Source organism: Mycetomoellerius zeteki, unplaced genomic scaffold, assembly GCF_001594055.1.
Source record: "Mycetomoellerius zeteki isolate Tzet28-1 unplaced genomic scaffold, Tzet1.0 scaffold332, whole genome shotgun sequence".
NCBI lineage: Eukaryota > Metazoa > Arthropoda > Insecta > Hymenoptera > Formicidae > Mycetomoellerius > Mycetomoellerius zeteki.
The window spans coordinates 780,769-799,583 of record NW_017257319.1 but is presented as its reverse complement, the minus strand read 5'-3'; the positions used below and the strand labels follow the sequence as shown (position 1 = coordinate 799,583).

Genomic DNA, 18,815 nt, shown 5'->3' with positions numbered 1-18,815 from the left:
AAAAGGCAAATTATAAAATTAACTTATTATATAATAAACCGCGATCTTAGAAACATTGTTTGCAAGATTTGTTACAGATAAATCAATTGCTTTCAAAAAAATAGTTTATGAAATATTTGTCAGAAACAAATCAACTATCTTGAACAAAAAATGGAAAAGATATATTAAAAATAAAAAGAATTTTTTCATTTACTTTTATAGTAAATCAAAGCCTTGAAAAAAACAGATTGAAGTAGAAATCGCTACCCAGCCGACAAATAAAAATCTGGCAGCGTATTGACAGTGAAAATGAAGAATTGTAAGTGTTTTACATAATTATGTATGGATTTATGAATTTGGGATTTAAGGTTTATTGGTTTAGGATTCATTTGCTGAATCGATTCTTACTTTCATCATTCTACACATGACTGGCAAAAAGTTACCTAATATTATTTTAAAATAGCTATATCTTCATTATCGAACTTTGAACTCCAATATCTCAGAACCTGTAGATTTTAGGACCATGTGCCCATTGAGACTTTTGATTAGAACACCACATACTAAATTTTCAGCCATTTTGACCGAAAGTACTTTCCCATAAGAAAACTGCGGGGTCCTTTGATAGAATCTGTTGACATTCTGGATTGATGGCAAAAATCAAACAAAATTTTGAAAGTCAATAATCTATAAGTACCCCTATAACAGAAAATGTGATACGTCTTTTGCAAGTCATCATGATATAACATGTTAAACTAAATTCTTCATTAAAATCGCTCATTTGCGAGCAGTACGTGCTACTGCCGCTAGCAATGGACGCGAACTTCTATTTCTTGTAGTAAGAAAACCGTATAACTTAGAATAAAAGGCGCAGCATTATAAAATTTCCCACCTATAAGAATAGGATATACGTACAAGGACCAACTGGGAGCTCCAAAGGAAGTAGAGGGGCAGGAGGGACTTGAGACTCGGGATATTCCATGCTCGGTGGGTGTGGGGTCTGAGGAAGCAAGGGAGAAAAGAAACGCGTCATTAGGAGCGTGGTCTGCGGGGCAATGAAAGGGAAAGTACGTCACTAAGCGCGGGATCCATGGAGAAAGGGTGATCCTTCCTATCAATAACATTTCGAGACACTGCTGCAACATAATGTGCGACTTTTCTCGAATTTTCTTCGAAAGTATTGATGACACAAAAAATATTTCGGATGAAAGTAGAATGGTTTCAAAGCGGATGTATTTTGTCACGTTTTTTTTCTAAATGGAGGCGCCAAAAAGATATGAAGGTTATCTGCACTTTTTAAATAGAATTATATGAATATTTTTACATAATATAATTCTTCTAATTCTGTGTATAAAAATATTAAAGTAGAGATATTTAAAACACCAATAATTTACGAAAAATATTTCATACTTTATTCTGACACATATTGATATGAAATATTAAATCTCTCTCTCTCTCTCTCTCTCTCTCTCATAAATTATTTTTTATATCTCCAGTTTAATCCTTTTATATGCAGAATAATTAAAGAAATCATATTATGTATAAAAATCATATAATTCCCATTTTAAAAAGTGAAGATAACTTTCATGTTTTGATCACTTCCAGCTAGAAAAAAAACATGACCAAAATACGTTCCCCTAGAAACAGTTTCACTTTGATTTGAAATATTTTTTCGTATCATTAATAATTTCGGGAAAAAATGACTGGATTGATTAAAATGGACCACCCTGTATATTTTATATATATATAATATATACGTGTAGTTATATAATGCTAACAACAAATTTTAAATGGGAGAAACATATACCAACGAACATCTAGTAGCAATTTTGCAAATATTCAGTAACAACCAGATCCTGTCCGATTTCTGCTGCCAATCTGCTATCAGGTTCTGTCAGCAGATTCTGATATTTCCGCCATCAATTTGTTGTCTGATTATGTGATTAGATTAATTCTGTTTACATTCGACAAAACGGAAGAAGAATGCAATCGCAGTTGATGTCAGTCTGCTGACATTTTCTGATCAAATCTACCAACATTCTGTTAACATTTTGCATATGGAGCATTTAAAGTCTCCTACACTTAAATGTTTTTAATTTTATTCAGTTATTTTGTTCTTTATTTTATTTTATTATTTTGGCAAATCTCTTAGATGCGATATTATTTTTCTTAATCTTTTAACTCCTTGTCATAAATAAAGACACCGAGACCTTCCCCGACTCTCTCCAGATTTGTTACGTGATCGGCGATCTCCTTTATTGCGTCCACCTGCTCCTGCAGGAATTCAGTTTCCAGAAAATCCATGAAATTCGCGTCGTTGTGTGTCGAAGCAATCCCGTGAAGCTCGAGCAATTTCTGCAGAAACCAAGAGAACAATTAATCATAAATTAATTTACGATCAGAGATGCTGGGTAAATATTTATGAATAAAAAATAATAAACATAGAATAAAATTAATTATTTTAACCTGCGAATAAAAAATAATTTCTTGTTGGAAAAATACTTTATATAAACTATTGATTGTTTGGTATCTCTACCTTAATACTTTTACATGTAAAATAATTAGTAGAAAAATCATATTATGTAAAAAAACTATATAATAAGCATTGCGAATAAGGAATGATAAGAATGAAAAGTAATGCGAATAATAAATAATATCAATAATATAAGTACCATGAATAATGAATAGATAATGAAAATAATAAATAAAGTTTTATTTAAATATTACATTAAATAGAAATTATTTAAACACCCAACTTTATTTACGATTTTATGTCAAATTATAACGAAATCGAACATACACATATCGTGAAGCAAGAAAAAAAAACTGCTTGTGGAGGAGCTGGGATTTGAACCCAGGACTTTCCGCATGCGAAGCGGACACTCTACCACTGAGTTACACCCCCAATCGCTACTTTGTAGCTTCAAATCGCACTACTTCCACGTACGTACGTATTTAGCAAAAGAATTATACTACCTATAATAATTAAATTAACGAATGGCACGAGAAACCTTGAAACTCAATTAGCGGAACGTGCCAAGTTGAACCTTATTGTTAGTTTGCGATCTATTCGACTCGCAAGCGAAATGTCAAATTGTAATTTTAATAAAATCTTGTATACATATGTATATAAGTTACATAAATAACTGAATTTAGAAAATATTATTTGCGGAAAAATCGTTTTAAAGAGTAAAATTACTCCTTATGTTATACATAAAACGATTTTTCATTATATCTCAAAAATTAATTAAGATATAAAAAAATAACCATTTTTTAAATTCATATTTTAAAATTATGTTTTGAAAATATTATTGATGTAGATAAATAGAAGTAATTTTATTGCAAAACTTTGTATAAAATATTCTTTTATATTTTGAGTAATTTTTAAGATGTAACGAAAAAAAGTTAAAAACCGCTTTATTTATAAGAAATAATTTTTTACCTTTTAAAACTACTGTTTTTCCGCTATTAACATTAACTGATATTTTCTAAATTGAAAAATACTTTCTAAATCTATCTACGTAACCCGTATGCATGTATAAAGTTATTTATTAAAATTAAAATTTGATATTATTTAAGGTTCCCTTGTCAGTAAAATATTTTAATTTCAATGTTGAAATTTATAGCAATCATTAATATCTATATTAATAACTTAACAATCTTCAACAACATTGTACGTTAGCCATAAATTTTGTCAGATCGCTTGTGAAAGATATTGAGAAAGAATTCCTAAAGTTATAAGCCACATTTTTTTTTTATTTCAATGACTGATCAAACTGGGATATGTTTATAGAAGAAAAGAGAGAAATTTGTCGTTTAACTAGAAATTTAACATCGCTAAGTAATGAATTAAGGTATTCCTTTTTTACCTCGACACGTTATTCCCCGCGGTGGAATCAATTAATACGTGCGCATGCGCAACACACACACGCACGCACGCACGCACGCACGCACAGAGAGAGAGAGAGAGAGAGAGAGAGAGAGAGAGAGAGAGAGAGAGTGTGTGTGCACACCTGATTTACTCTCTTCTCTAGCTGCAGAGCCTCCATCATAGCGTCTTTCGCGCTGTTCCAGTTCCTCCTGGACGGCGCCTGGATGTCCGTCAGCACAACGTCGCCACCTCGTTTATTCTGATAAGTCAGAAATTTCATGGCATGTTCACGTTCCTCGTCTGACGCCTTCTTGAAGTACTTATACAGACCCGGTAACGCGACATCGCTTCTGTCAAAGTAGTACGCCTGCAACGAATTAACGCATGCGGAAGGATGCAGCGTGCAAGATGTAGGACATTGGAATAAATTCCGACGAGGAATCGCCTACTATCAGTAGATTTAGACCAGATCTATTCTTTTCAGCTAAATTTCTTGTACTATTCATCTCTTTTTTTTCACTTCACATTAGAGAGAAAAGGAAGAAAAATGTGAATGGTGCAAGAAGTTCAATTAGAAAAAATAAATCACTGATCTGCAAAGATATGCAGCAACTCTGGTGAAAAAAATTCTCGAAATATCTCATAATATTTTAAAGAATTTGTTACATTTTTAGTTCATGAAGATTTCTGAAAAAACAGATATTGAATTTTTCCAGATCTTAGAAATTTTTTTTAGAAATTACAAAATAAAGAATCTTAAAATATTTCAAAATTCACATATTATATTAAAAAAATTCTAAAAAGGAGGTGCGGACTTTTCCAAAATTTCTGAAAAGTGTTCTAATTTGTATTTAAAAAATTGAAAAATTATAGATACACAGGAATTCTAAAAAATTCAGAAATTTATATAAATATTTTGAAAAATTATGTGAAGAATTCTAAAAAGAATTTTCACCAGAAAAATCTTTTAGCCTTTTGCTCTGAATTCTTTACAGTTGTGATGATCAGAACTTTAAAGTCATATGGAATCGTAACATTATATGGCGTGGCTAAAGTCACTACCTTGAAGCATTTGATTGATCAATGAGAAGAAAGAATTTTACGAATTTATCAATCAAAGATACTTCAATGCATTTGTAATATTACGATAACCGTACCAACAATAAGCGAGAAATGACGCGTTAAAGTTTCTTGCACGTCGTTTGTAAATAAAGAAAATTTGGATAAGACAAAATAATGAAATCGCTTTAAAACTTTTGTAAAAATGAACCGAAGCTATCTTTACCTCCTCTGACAGTCAGTAAATAATCGTGAAAAGCACGTGAAGTGAAAATACGCATATTATGAGCTTTTAAGCCTATTTTTTACTTCATGTGCCATTTACAATTACTTATTGACTGTCAGAGAGAATAAGAATAATTTCGATCCATTTTTACAAGTGTTTTAAAGCGATTTCATTATTTTGTATTATTTTTTATTTATATATACAAATGGCATATGCAAAAAACTTCAAAAGGTGCTAAAGGTTTACTGTAGAGCGGGGTCTTACAATCAATATTCATTGATTTATTTAATTCCGCAATCGCAAGGAACCGCAAAGAACGAGTTAGGTATACAAACGCGTTCGTTCGATCAACTGGAGGACTTTGTCGTAACTTTCGTCATGCGAACTTTGGTGGACAGTATGAAAACTACACGTAGTTGTACCAAGAATTTATTACATTTGTTTGTTAATATGTACTTATGTAGTATCAGATTAGAAAGGCAGATAGCTAGAGTTAGCGAAAGGCACAATGGAACTTTAATACAACGTAATGACTAATGTATCCAATAAAAGAGATACATAATTATACTATAAGGTATCTCCCTCGCAACGTCTTTAATTCTATGAATGTAACTTTTATTTATGTACGTAATGTCCAGAGTGACATGAAAGATTTAAGCTGGTAGCATTGAGAGAGGCGCACGTGTACGACGATATAGGAACAAGAAACGGAGCTGTCTATATATCAGGTTGCGTCGGATCGCATTACCGACGAGAGAAAACGCTCATTGTCAGGTGTACATTACACGCGCGGGGATGTTTCGATCGCGCGGCCGAGGGTGAAAGGGTGAAAGCTAGGAATGCTGCAGGGATAGCCTGATCAATACGCCGACTGACCATGGACAGATAGACATAACTGGCGTATAGCTCCAAATTGATTTGCTTGTTGAGCGCGTCCTCGCACTCCTCGTGGAAGTTTTGCCGCACCAGACTCATGGCTGCGAGACAAGGGTGGTTCTCACTGTCGTTGTGAAGAGAACTCACACTGCGCGTTCGCGATCTCGGGCCTGACTATCCACCAACTATTCGTGGATCCCGATCCGCGTTCCGTTCACGCTACGAAGACGATGGACAGGGACGGTGCCGCGGAGTCTCGAGGACTTTCATAACATTCCGCAATTGGCGGAACAGTCGAAGCCGAGAGTGCGGGTCGCAGCTGCACGCAGGCGCGGACCACCTCGGCGTACCTCGACGGCGTATCTCGAAGAACGAAGAAAATTAAAGAGACTGATCCCTGCCAAGGCCAGGGAAAAGCGCGATTGGAGATTTCACAGGAGATTCGCGACTGTACTTGAAATGTCGCGACTCTCTCTGTTTGTAAGTGAAGAAGAAAATAATGCAAATTAATGCGTGAACTTTAACGAACGATCGAAGTTAGTGCGACGCAAATGCGCGCATATTAGTCATACCGTTTAAAAGATAAAACTGAAATTATCATACTTTGCAACGATTGCAATAATAACGATTGCAGGTGTTCTTGCGAGTTGTCTGTGCAACTGCGATAATAAGCGAGTTTATTGCGATCGTTATTAGAAGTGCAATCGTAAAAATATTCTTTATAAAAAACATTTTTTCTACGTTGTTATATGTAAAGAAGAATTTTTTGTTTGTATAACTTATTGTTTGTATAACTTTTTTAATTAAATTTGAGAGCTGAGAATTTTTTTTTTATTCACGAAATTTTTTACACACGAAAATATAATAATCTATATCAATTTTGATTGACTTTGAAATGAAGAAAAATAAGCGAACTCCTAATAGGATCTATAAAGTGTAGGGTTTGAACATGTGATAAATTTAACCAAAGAATTCATATCAATTCTTGCATAATTTTTTATATCTGTAGCAATAAGAATACCGACGATAGAATAAGTATCGATCGAGGATGTAGCGAGAGAGGGCGCGAGGAGAGAGAAGAACCACATGGCGAGAAGCACGTGAATGACGGTCGAAGAAATAAAGGTAGTGATTTTGCTGTGAAACCCGTGTATTATTTACTTCAGCCAACCACAGTCCCTTACATATCTAACTAACTATATGTAGCCGTGTTCTGATACATACTGCCGCTATTGAAAATCTATATAGTTTGTGCAGTTACATTGTAATTTTCAGTACTGAAAATTATAGCGTATGTAACACAAACTATAGATTTTCAGTAGCGGCAGTATATATGTCAGAACACAATTACAGTTAATTAGATATAAAAAAAATTATGCAAAAATTAATATAAACTCTTTAGCTAAACTAATTTATCACATGTTCAAATTTTTAGGAATTCACTCATTTTTTTCACAATTTACTAGCTCTAATTTAACATTATTATTTCAAGCACAAAAGATGTAAAAGAATGCCTTCCGAAGCGTCGATCGCAATTAGCGATATGAGATGCTATTATAATAGAGATCAACAATTTTACATGGTGATAATTGAAAAATTTTGTACATTTTAATTTAATGTTACGTAGTATTATATAAAATGAAAAAAATTGAATTTAATCGAAAAATAATTTAATCGATTAATTGTATATTATTTAATATATAAATAACGTATTTATATAATTATATTTTGTTAAATATATAATAGAGAATAAAATAATAAGACATTAATACAAAAAATAACATTTAAAAATTAGTTCAAAATTGAATTTTATAGAATATTATTGTAATCTCTGAATATTATTATATTTTATAGTGAACTATTAATAACTTTTTTGTAAAAATGTGTAATGTTCTTTATTACCTTTTCTTAACATGAGGAAAAATTAATTCAACTATATTTATAATATATAAAGTCTTTTTCTACTCTCTTTTTTTCAGTATTTTCCACATGTTCTGCACTTTCTGCACTTTTCACACCTTTAGCAATTAACAGTATTTTTAAAAATATTTTGATTGTCAGGAAACAAATATTTTTCTTTCTCGTTGTAACTGAATTTGGCCATGTATGTACAATACATATTTTTTTAATTCCATTTTTTATTACATATGACGGTCGTATCATCAGTGACTAACAACTCGAGTCTCGACTCGATATCACTCAACATTGAAGGGACGGCCGCTGTCGTTGACAGTCGCTGATCCGCGTCGTATCGTAATGGTCGTAATCGTGTTTCGAATCATTTCGAACCGACCTGAATCATTCCGGTAAGAAATTTCGCGACGCAGTAGCTGTTTTCGCTCGTTCCTTGCGAAACTTGTGTGCAGAAACGCGCACGTTTTCGCAGCAATGGTCTACGTTGTTAAGTTTCTCTCGCAGACTCGGTGAGGCCTGTGGCACGTCGTATGGGGTTATACCGCGGAAAATGATTCGGAGCACTGTGTCCTGCAGGATCGTCACGGTGCTTGCGGTAATACTCGAAATCTCGGCCACCAAACATTGGTATGTCACGGAAAATGGGAGAATTCAGCCGCAGGTGAGTATACTTTCTTTTCTTGTAATTCAATGAAAACGCGAATACCTGGCTTTGATTTTTTCAATGGAATCGTCACGTGTAAATGTAAACATCACATTATCTCTTAATAATCCAGCAATTTTGTCGATAGATATGGTTATTTGGTATTGAAGTATATGTTCTTTTTCACGTTTCCAGCATGACAGTGTCTTTGATATGCGTCGACCATATGATCTTTTGGGGTTTTTGGAGCAGGAAAAACGCAGGGAAACAGCCGATGCCATATACAAAAAAATATCAAGGAAGGAAGTATCCATTGACAATCAGTTTGTTGGTCTAAGCATGGCTGATGCAGAAAATTCAAATTCAGACTGTTTCTCGTGGGACAAATCATTGGCTGACGTTGACGTGCACGCTAGTATAATAATCGATTATAGACTTAAAAATGGCATAGAGTAAGTTATAAGTCATAAATTTGGGAAGATATAGTTACATTCGACAAACACAACAGTTGAGTAAGCTTTGCTGCTATTGATATATTTTTCTGATAGATTCATCATAGATCAAAAGATCTTCAACCATAGATAATAATTACTCAGTGCTTATTCAATTATTATATTTTCTGAATTACTACACTGAAAAAAATGTACTAAATTTTAACAAATATTTATTTTAATTGTACCAACTAAATGTTTACTTACAGTAATTAAATATTTACTTAATAAAAAAATAATTAAATCAATTTAATGGTTCTACTAAATATAACTTTATATTTAGTAAATATTTACGTTCAGTTGATACTATTTAAACAAATGATTTACTAAAATTTAGTATATTTTTTCGGTATGTTCAGAAAACACTACAGTTGAGTGAGGACTCAGTAATTGTTATCTGTGATTCAAATAAATGATAAATCTAAAAAAATATATATAATACCAGTAGCAGCAAATTCTCATTCATTCATTGTGTTTTCTGAAAGTAGCCTGTGTACTTACTTGTGTTGAACGTTGAAGGATGATGTAATACTTTTTGTTACAGCCAAACTGATTATATGTTATATAATGTGGTGGCTAATAGTAAACCAACAGTTCCTGATTGTCAGAAAACATTTCCGTTAGATTTTAGTATATACACATTCGAACATCTTAAAGTAGGTAAAATATTCTTTATACAGAAGCCATAATATGTCTGTAATATCATTTTTGTTTATTAGGCAATGCAGAACCGAAAAAATCTTACGCAACATGAAGAACTCAGCTTAATGAAGTATCTACCGTTGAATACTGATCTTAATCAATTTGGTCATCAACTTGCCTACAGCTTATCTCGCAATAATACCTCTTGGGTATATTTGAATCTAGCATCGATTTATTGGCGGATTAGGGGAGATGCTTATAATGCTTTAGAGTGCAGTCGTAGAGCGATTGTATGTGCTCCAAGGTAATATAATAAGAAATTCGTTTATATTGTATATAGATACTAGAGAAAAGTATCGCTAGAAGACGATTTGTAGTTTTACTGATCTCGTAACGGAAGCATTGTACATGATTAAGGCAATATCGTGATATTCCTCTTCTGACTACTGCTGGCATTTTACACGCTGCAAGATGTTCTGGCGAAGCCGCGATTATTTTACATGCGGCGATAGATTATAATCCAACAGAATGCTATCATCACCTGGCGCTGGGCCACGTTTATACGTCTCTCGGCGACTTCGATCGATCTGCAGCGTGTTATGATAATTGTTTGAAATTGGCACCTGACACACTAGAAGCCAAACAGATGAAATATGCCATATTATGTCATCGTTTTTTAGAAACGTCTTTGCTATTATTTGATCAGTAAGTTGACATTATTTCTAATTTAAGAACAGTATTGATGAAGTATTTATGATTATAATTATTACAGGCGCTTGCGGAATGTGTTGTCAGAAATACATGCATATCACGACTGGAAGGAAGAATGGTTTAAACTCTATGAGCATATGCTCTGGGAGCAAAATATTAAATCTGCTACCAGAGAAATTAAGCTCGCTTTTGCGCGAGAGCAGAATCTACATTTACTTACAATAAATCCGGTTGAAAGGTCAATTCATCATATTGATAATAATATTATATTATCTTACATGGATTTGGGAGACAGGAAAAAAATAGCTGAGAACATGTTGCAGAATGTTCATGTTAGTCTTCACCTGTTGAAAAATTTACAAAAACAAGTAAAGGAGCGCAGCAATCGTATTACAAAAGGTAGTTTTGTGACTTTTACAACAGGTGTAGATTGAATGAATCAAGTGTAGCAAAATCTATTTAATATTATTTCAGACATAATTACGGAACTTAATGTAGAGTACAATAATTTATTTGCATCGCCAACAAGAAGTCCAAAATATCACAATGTGGAAATTAAGAAAGGAAATGAAGATTTTGAAGCTGATTATTGGCCAAAGATATCTGACTGTGATAGTTCTATGCTAATGTTTGGAGATGGAAAACAATACTTACCTATTTATTTATCGCCTGAAAACAAAGGTTACGCGTAAGTATTTCAAATTTTGTACACTGTACTATATTATATTACACACATAATACGTTTTAATTCTAATATATATATTTTTTCTTAATATTATTAGAACACATTTGTTCGTAAATGAATTGATCGATATAGAACCATGGAAAAAGCATCCATTACCATGGCATCCACCGATATGTCAATCACCTAAATCGTTTAATGAAAGATATATTACGCATATGTTGCTGGATGCAACTGTGCAGCAGCATTCTCCAGATATTTCTCTGAAACCATTTCTACATAATTTGGTTCATACTGCTGATTTAGCAGAAATTGGTCAAAGAATTTTGACGGCAACTGAAGCGGTATAATTTATTATTATTTTGAAACTATCATTACGCATGAAATAATTATAATGTTCTGACAAAAAATTAACTATTTTAAAATAGAAAGTAGCAGCTCCATGGGTATTATCCATGCTTGCATCTTTACATTGGAGAATAGTAGGAAAACCTCGTTTAGCTTTGGATTGCCTCCAATTAGCAATGGAAAATGTTCCTAAAGAATTTAAAGATGTACCTTTAGTTAGTATAGCTTCGATATACCATAAAGTAGGTTTAATTGACGATGCTTTAAGAATTACGGACAAAGCTTTACAAATTAATACTGTGGAGGTATGCATGAAACTTTAATTTAATATTATATTATAAAAGCAGCTATATTTTTACAATATTCGAAAAAACTACTTTTTGCATTGTCTAGATAAAGGAAAGTCATATATTTTGTAATAATTTATATTTCAGCCAATGACTAATTTTTTGTTTGGTATATTATTGAATATAAAAGGAAATTACACAGGAGCTATACATTATTTGAAACAAGCATTAAGGGTGGATTCGCATTTATATGATGGTAGGGCATTAATGTTATTGAAAACATTAGCCTGTCGTGAAAAATTTAATGTTATCACAGGTAATTGTCCAGGTATGTAGATGTGTGTTATCGATATTGTGGATACTGTCTGATACAATTTTTTGTATTTGTATATTTTCACGTTATTTTTCGTTTAGTTTGTATTATCTATATTTTTATTCATACATATTTCTATGAAAAATGTATTTGTTTTTATTATGAACGATAAGAATTACAGAATAAATAACAATAAGTTAAAAATAATGAAAAAAGTAAAAGGAGGAAAGAAAAAGAATATAGAATAAATTTTTTTCTTATTTTTTAACTTTGTTTTTTTTTTTTCATTTTGTAACACTTTCCAATCTTTGATTTTTTTGCGATTATTATGTTTTATTATTTGTAATTGAATTTGCATAGAATTTATTGTATTTTTTCAGTTGATTAATTTTGTTCACTGTTGATGATACTGTGTTCTAAAAAAACACAGATTATTGTGATGAATAATGACAAACATTGTCATAATGACAGGCTGTGAAGAACAAAGAACTAATTTACATAAACATTCTACGAACCTGCCTTCTGTATTACTTACTAAGTATAATTTGCAAGCAAGTGATACATTTTTGCGTAAACGACAAGTCAAGAATTGTAAACATATTAAGTACGTTTCAACAAAGACAGAAGAAACAGGTGCGTATTTTTCGCACATATATATCTTAAAATAGATTTTTTTAGACTGCTATGTACTTTTTATTTCACATAATTTTGACCTTATATTTGTTTTATTTTTGCTTAAAGTAAGCATAACATAATTTTACTTTACAATTATGCGTCTTATATGTTAACATAATCTTGTCTTTTTATTTGTTGTTTTTTCCTTATGTAATAGTATAATAAAGATTTTTGTTGCTTATTTATGCCTTTTTTATTATTTTACCTGCTTTGGATGTTATGTAATTTAATTTAATTTTATATGGTGTACTGCAATTCAGATTTAATGTTTTCTTTGATAGTATTTTCTTTTAAAATAGAAATACAAATCTATTATTATATTCTAGTTAATAGTAGAAAACCGTTATTATAGGCATGAATTGTTGGAGTAATCACAAAATCGGATTATTGGACGTGTCATACTATAGTAAGAAAGAACATGTACGTCAAGGTCTTATACATTCATTATTACTCCCTAATAGTGCGACTAAATTACATGATCCACATGTGCATATGACCAGAATTTCAGATAATGTAAGCAAATAATTTCAATGATCTCCCACAATAAAATCACAGACCGTATTATGTATAAAGATAAAAATTATTTTCACACACACATATTATTTAACACATTAGTTTAATTCACAAATCTCTGAGATGGTTTACATATAAATAATTTTTATATCGAAGGACATGCTACGTACATATACTGATTATTCATCATTTGATAAAATTCCTGACAATCAAAAGGAGTCATATTATCCAAGTAAGGATGAATGCGATGAGCTTAAATATGAAGACTGGGCTGCTTCTCTATTCGTATTTCATAAATTTATACGACGAAATGTGACGTATGTAATCAGTTATGCAAATTATGTAAAATGTATATATTCATATAACACACAAGTTTGTAGCAACTTTGCTGCAACGCTACAATATTACTGCAATATTACTGAAACGTTGCAATGTTGCTGCGACATTGCTGGAATGATCTGTGTTACATGAGTACTATCTCTATACATATATCATATACAAATTGTTTATACATTAATCTTTCAGCATCGAAGATGAGATCGAATCATTGGATGATGATATTCCGAATTTACAGCCAATATGTAATAAGAGTAACTCTGAAATGAGTCGTGTAACTGAGGTGGTGCAATTCTCGCAGTTACTACAATACAAAGCTGAACTTGATATGGCTGAGTGGCTGATGATGATGACTGGAACGCAGAACGACACTTTGCAAGGACTCGGGACCAAAATCGCATTTGCTTTGCAAAAAGTGATTATTAAATTCTATAATTATATATTTAGTGTTGTATATTTGTATGTTGTATATTCAGTATGCATATAACGTATTAATACATATTGTCTCGAATTAGCATTATGCTTCTTGGACCTTGGCGATAGCCGCATCATTTTATTGGCGTGTGGCAGGCGACAGTCGCAAAGCGCTGGATTGTATGTGGCAAAGCCTAGAGAATACTCCTAAGGATATGCAAGACATACTTCTCGTAAACCTGGCGTCTTTACTTAGCTCGCAAAATTATTTCCATGAGGCCCTCGAAATCGCTCAGATAGCACTCTCAATTGGTCCGGATTTCATAATTAATCATTATGTTGTTGCTAATCTTCATGCTGCTTTGGTAAATTAAATATTTCACAATTACAATATTACATATATAGTTATATTATATAATAAAGTAAATATTTAACTGACCCACATTTTTTTACAGGGTGACTTCGAGACTGCTGCAAGTTTTTACAGATCTTCACTTGATCTCGATCCAAATTTTGAACCGGCTATTACGAGATTGCGAGTGATACTATGTTTCTTGTTATTCGATGATAAAAAATTCGCAATGAGTGAGATACTGCGGAATATTTTGTAAAATTACCTTTTGCAAATCGTTAATGCGAAGTAATTTGACGAAAGTGCCTTTTTACATTGTTAATACGAAAAATGAGAAGGAATGTACGTCACAGTATTAAATATGAAATGAAAAGCAATTGTCATAGGATATATTATATGTATTGCAATTGTATAATTTTAAAATGAAAAAAAAAAGTTAAATGTGTGGTGACACAAATAATTGTTAAATTATTATAGAATTTTATGATCGAATAAGATATATTTTCACATTGAACTTCTAAGTTTAGTATCGGCTTTTCGAAATATTTGAACCGATAAGAAAAATAAGCACGTTGTTTAGATGTATTATTTAATTATTTGTTACAGATATTATTTATTCTCATGAATGTGATAACTTCTTGTTACATTAGTGATCATGAAGCAATACATTATAGAAATGTAAAAATTGAATAAAAATAAATTTTGCAATGATCTTTATGTTGACATTTATATTTACTTATACATATACAGGAACTGTATACGATTCAAATCTTCCATGCAGCAGCGAAGGAATATATTACTGTTATATTCAAATTTTTTTTTAATTCATTAAGAGTCGCGAGTACAGAATAGATCAATCAGGCAGAATAGATTTGAATAAAGTCATGTCGCAATGCATTTATTTTGTAAATATAATATCATACTGATGATTTAACATAATTTAGTATTTGATCATATAGCACAAATTTGATGTTTGTACATTATGTATTAGTGTTCGTATTAAAATATATATTTTGCAAAATATTTTCAGTCAAAATTCACGATATTATGTAAGAAGTCGGCATTAAGGGCTCAGATGTTACATTTCATGGATACTGATTTCTTTCTAATCTGTACCGCATATTTAATATTATACTGTAATACGAGATAATGCCGTAACATATATTATATGTGTATATCTGTTATTAAAAACATAGAAAATCAGATGGGAGCAACAGGTATATACAGCGTCTCTGTTATCATAGAGTTGATCCTGCTGCTTGAAGTTAATTTCTTCGCACAATGAGAGATAGATTTTCTTTTAAGTACCTTAATTCTTGCGACTTTGACAGAAGCTTTGTGCGAACGTATATACAGGATGTTTGTAAAGTAATGAAAAATCTTTCGCATAAGGGCAGAATGGACTAAACTGAGAAGAAAAGTCCTTTACCATTTTACAATTTTCACAATAATTAACAAGATATTAATTATTAAAAATTGTCGAAAATTGGTCTTCAATAATTTTTTACTGTATATATACAGGGTGTCTCAAAAAAACGGATCGAAACACAATGGGGACGTAGATTGGATCAAGGGGAACAAAACAGTTTTGTACCATTTTGCAGTTGACACAATATTTAACGAGATATTAACGTTTAAAGATAGGCGAATACAAGCGTTCGACCAGCCTACTGCTAGTAGGCTGGTCGGACGCTTGTATTCGCCTATCTTTAAACGTTAATATCTCGTTAAATATTGCGTCAACTGCAAAATAGTACAAAACTGTTTTGTTCCCCTTGATCCAATCTACGTCCCCATTGTGTTTCGATCCGTTTTTTTGAGACACCCTGTATATATATATTTTTTTTTCGATATACAGGGTGTCTAAAAAAACGGATTGAAATACAATGGGGACGTAGATTGGATCAAGGGGAACAAAACAGTTTTGTATCATTTTGCAGTTGACGCAATATTTAACGAGATATTAACGTTTAAAGATAGGCGAATACAAGCGTCCGACCAGCTTACTGCTCAAGCGCTATCCTTCTCCTCCCCATGCGCGCCGTTCTGAGTGGCTCGCTTGCCAGGCCATCCCCGCACCTCGCGGCCCACCGCGTCATGCGATCGGTGGGGACGGTAGGCCGTCCTGCCGGCAGCAGTACATGAGTAGGTTGATCGGACGCTTGTATTTTTTTTGAGACACCCTGTATATATCATTTTTAATTTCATCATTGGTACATGACAAAATCACACCGTGAGAATATTATACAAAATGCTTTGAATTTTAATGATTAACACAATTAATTCCGTGTTTCCATAAAAGGGCGCGCATGAATGCCTTGTAAGTGAGTTATGCAAATCATGAGAGAGCGATAACAAAGCAAGATAAGAATAGCTAGAAAAGGAGACTTAAGAATCATCGACGCAACCATAGGTGGGCACATTTATTATTTATTTATTTATTATTTATTACGTTGTGTTTTTGTCACATCAAGGCCTCAAGACGTAATTTGATTTACTCCGGTAATATCGAGAATTTATACAATTGTCTTGCACTGCGTTTAATGGAAAATTACACATACATGCTTCACATTGAACGCATGTGTATATATATATATATAATACATACATATAATATACTATAAGCATATAATAATAATTATCACTGACAATTCGTCAATGTTAACTGTAGAATACTGCAGAAATTACGCCCAAATAACTCTAAGCTATAGGTTGTGTTACGTATACTATAGCAAAAATGCACCAAAGTTATCTAGGCATAATTCCTGAACGCAGCCTAGTGTATCGTGTAGGTAGTGCGACAGTTCCGTCGAGTGAACTCCGTGCAATCGTAGCACCGTCGGACATGATACCTCGCGTCGATAAAGTGAATATGCGTGATTTTCGGTCAGCTGGTCATCTCCGTGAGATCATTGTTATCATCTGCACAATGAATATTTCGGTGATTGATTATGTGGAAAATTGAATTAATTGAAATATATATACGTCATTATCAAATTATTATTATAAAAAGTAACGGCATGGTAACTCTTCCATTTTCCGCTTATATTTGGCTATCAAATGTGAAAAAAGTATTTAAAAAATTTTTTTTCTAATTTTTTATCTTATTGTAGGCATAAAAAATTAATTAATTTTTGTATTTAAGATATTTTTTTAATATCTTAAATTTTTTCATCTCTTTTATAATTTCTTCAATATTTACAAAAATATAGAAAGCCAGATTTTAAAAAAGATCACATCGATTTTATTTGTAAATTTCAAAATTTTTTAAATCTTTATATTAACAAATATACAAATTGTCAATACAAAATCTTGTTAGTTTATAATTTCAATAAAAAAACTATGCTTTGTAAATTCCTACTTAAAATTTACAGTAGAAACCATTATTAGATGCGGATACTGCGAGAATCGAATCGTACTTTGTATACTTTATGAGCATGATAAATTTGCAGGTAAAAAATGTTTACGTTCGAATGAGCATAATTTTGTGTCCGCAATATGTAATAGGTGTAAACGAATATTATATAGTATTTAATGTAATCAAGAATGCATATGCGATTACACTGAAAAGTGTCATTGCGTGATTTAATACTCTGAAAAAATGCATGTAATTTTGCATGGAAATTACATGTTCATGACTGGAAAATTACCTAAATATGAAATTTACAATTTCCAGTAAATTTCCAATCATATTTAAGTAATTTAGATAATTTTTCAGTCATAAACATGTAATTTCCATGTAAAATTACATGCATTTTTTTCAGTGTACAAGCCTGAAATTCAGACGTTCCTGTCAACATTGTTTGTGAGACACACAGTTGGAAAAAATATGTGGAATTTAACATAAATCGCATGTCCCAAACGGTCCACTCAAATTTTTGAGTTAATTTTACACAAGATGAATATATTAGAAGATAATACAAATATTACGTAAGAGAATAAATACAAAGAAAGATAACATCGACACAGTTTGTAAACATACCGTGGGAACATATTTTTTTTTCAGAAAATTAACATTTATGACATGTTAAACACATATTTCATTCATTTGTCTTAGAATTTACGTTTTAAAACACATTATTTTTATGTTCTTGTTCATTTACTCATAAATTGTGCCATTTTGACATTAAGAAACACTGAATATCAATTCCACAAAAAATCTTTAATGTTAATTTAACATAATCACATTATGTTAAATTAACATTCGAATATGTTAAAAAATTCAACACAAACTGTTAACACAAACGTGAGTGGACCGTTTCCAACGCAAATACATAAATTTTTTTACTGTGCACCAAACGTCTATTTGTAACGTGAATGTACGACTAGCAACATACTGCATTTATTAGCTACTGTAAAACTGATTTCTGTCCATATTTCAAGATAAGGTAAACGTCCCAGTGTCCGGACACTTACACAAAATTTATTATTATTAATCTCAAATGCTTTTTTTATTACAGTATTATAATTTAACTGCATTTAAAGA

The 18,815-nt window shown here is 31.8% G+C and overlaps 2 protein-coding genes and 1 non-coding gene across 6 annotated transcripts; 1 reads left to right on the top strand and 2 right to left on the bottom strand.

The window, feature by feature from the left end:
• Positions 1–2,093: 2,093 nt before the first annotated feature.
• On the bottom strand, positions 2,094–6,107 carry Fer3HCH (Ferritin 3 heavy chain homologue). The gene is made up of 3 exons (XM_018452207.1): positions 6,009–6,107; positions 3,990–4,214; positions 2,094–2,331 (listed from the first exon to the last, which is right to left on the bottom strand). The coding sequence occupies exons 1-3, from the start codon at positions 6,105–6,107 to the stop codon at positions 2,146–2,148; spliced, it is 510 nt and encodes a 169-aa protein (XP_018307709.1). The 3' UTR covers positions 2,094–2,145.
• On the bottom strand, positions 2,810–2,881 carry TRNAA-CGC (transfer RNA alanine (anticodon CGC)). Its single transcript has one exon. It is a non-coding gene; the product is annotated as a tRNA-Ala (tRNA).
• Positions 6,108–7,490: 1,383 nt separating the features above from the next.
• LOC108725281 (tetratricopeptide repeat protein 17) lies at positions 7,491–14,699 on the top strand. Of its 4 annotated transcripts, none has more exons than XM_018452206.1 (17): positions 7,491–7,590; positions 8,427–8,583; positions 8,761–9,017; positions 9,601–9,712; positions 9,776–10,002; positions 10,116–10,403; positions 10,471–10,808; positions 10,884–11,097; positions 11,192–11,435; positions 11,520–11,744; positions 11,874–12,054; positions 12,511–12,672; positions 13,067–13,227; positions 13,384–13,544; positions 13,753–13,978; positions 14,079–14,342; positions 14,433–14,588. In XM_018452206.1, exons 2-17 carry the CDS (start codon positions 8,473–8,475, stop codon positions 14,586–14,588), a joined length of 3,327 nt encoding a protein of 1,108 aa, XP_018307708.1. In that variant the 5' UTR covers positions 7,491–7,590; positions 8,427–8,472. The 4 variants fall into 4 exon arrangements, with proteins under 4 accessions (XP_018307708.1, XP_018307707.1, XP_018307705.1 ...); XM_018452205.1 differs by lacking the exon at positions 7,491–7,590 and adding an exon at positions 8,260–8,314 and having other exon boundaries at positions 13,067–13,134; positions 14,433–14,699; XM_018452203.1 differs by lacking the exon at positions 7,491–7,590 and adding an exon at positions 8,260–8,314 and having other exon boundaries at positions 14,433–14,699.
• The last annotated feature ends 4,116 nt before the right edge of the window (positions 14,700–18,815 follow it).

Bases quoted from the DNA above. Each gene is read 5' to 3' on its own strand.
- Fer3HCH (XM_018452207.1), bottom strand. From the start codon at position 6,107: ATGAGTCTGGTGCGGCAAAACTTCCACGAGGAGTGCGAGGACGCGCTC. The intron at 4,215-6,008 runs GTCAGTCGGCGT...AATTCGTTGCAG, and splicing joins GTTATGTCTATCTGTCCATG to GCGTACTACTTTGACAGAAG. The intron at 2,332-3,989 runs GTGTGCACACAC...TGGTTTCTGCAG, and splicing joins TAGAGAAGAGAGTAAATCAG to AAATTGCTCGAGCTTCACGG.
- LOC108725281 (XM_018452203.1), top strand. From the start codon at position 8,265: ATGGTCGTAATCGTGTTTCGAATCATTTCGAACCGACCTGAATCATTC. The intron at 9,713-9,775 runs GTAGGTAAAATA...TTTGTTTATTAG, and splicing joins ACACATTCGAACATCTTAAA to GCAATGCAGAACCGAAAAAA. The intron at 14,343-14,432 runs GTAAATTAAATA...ATTTTTTTACAG, and splicing joins CTAATCTTCATGCTGCTTTG to GGTGACTTCGAGACTGCTGC.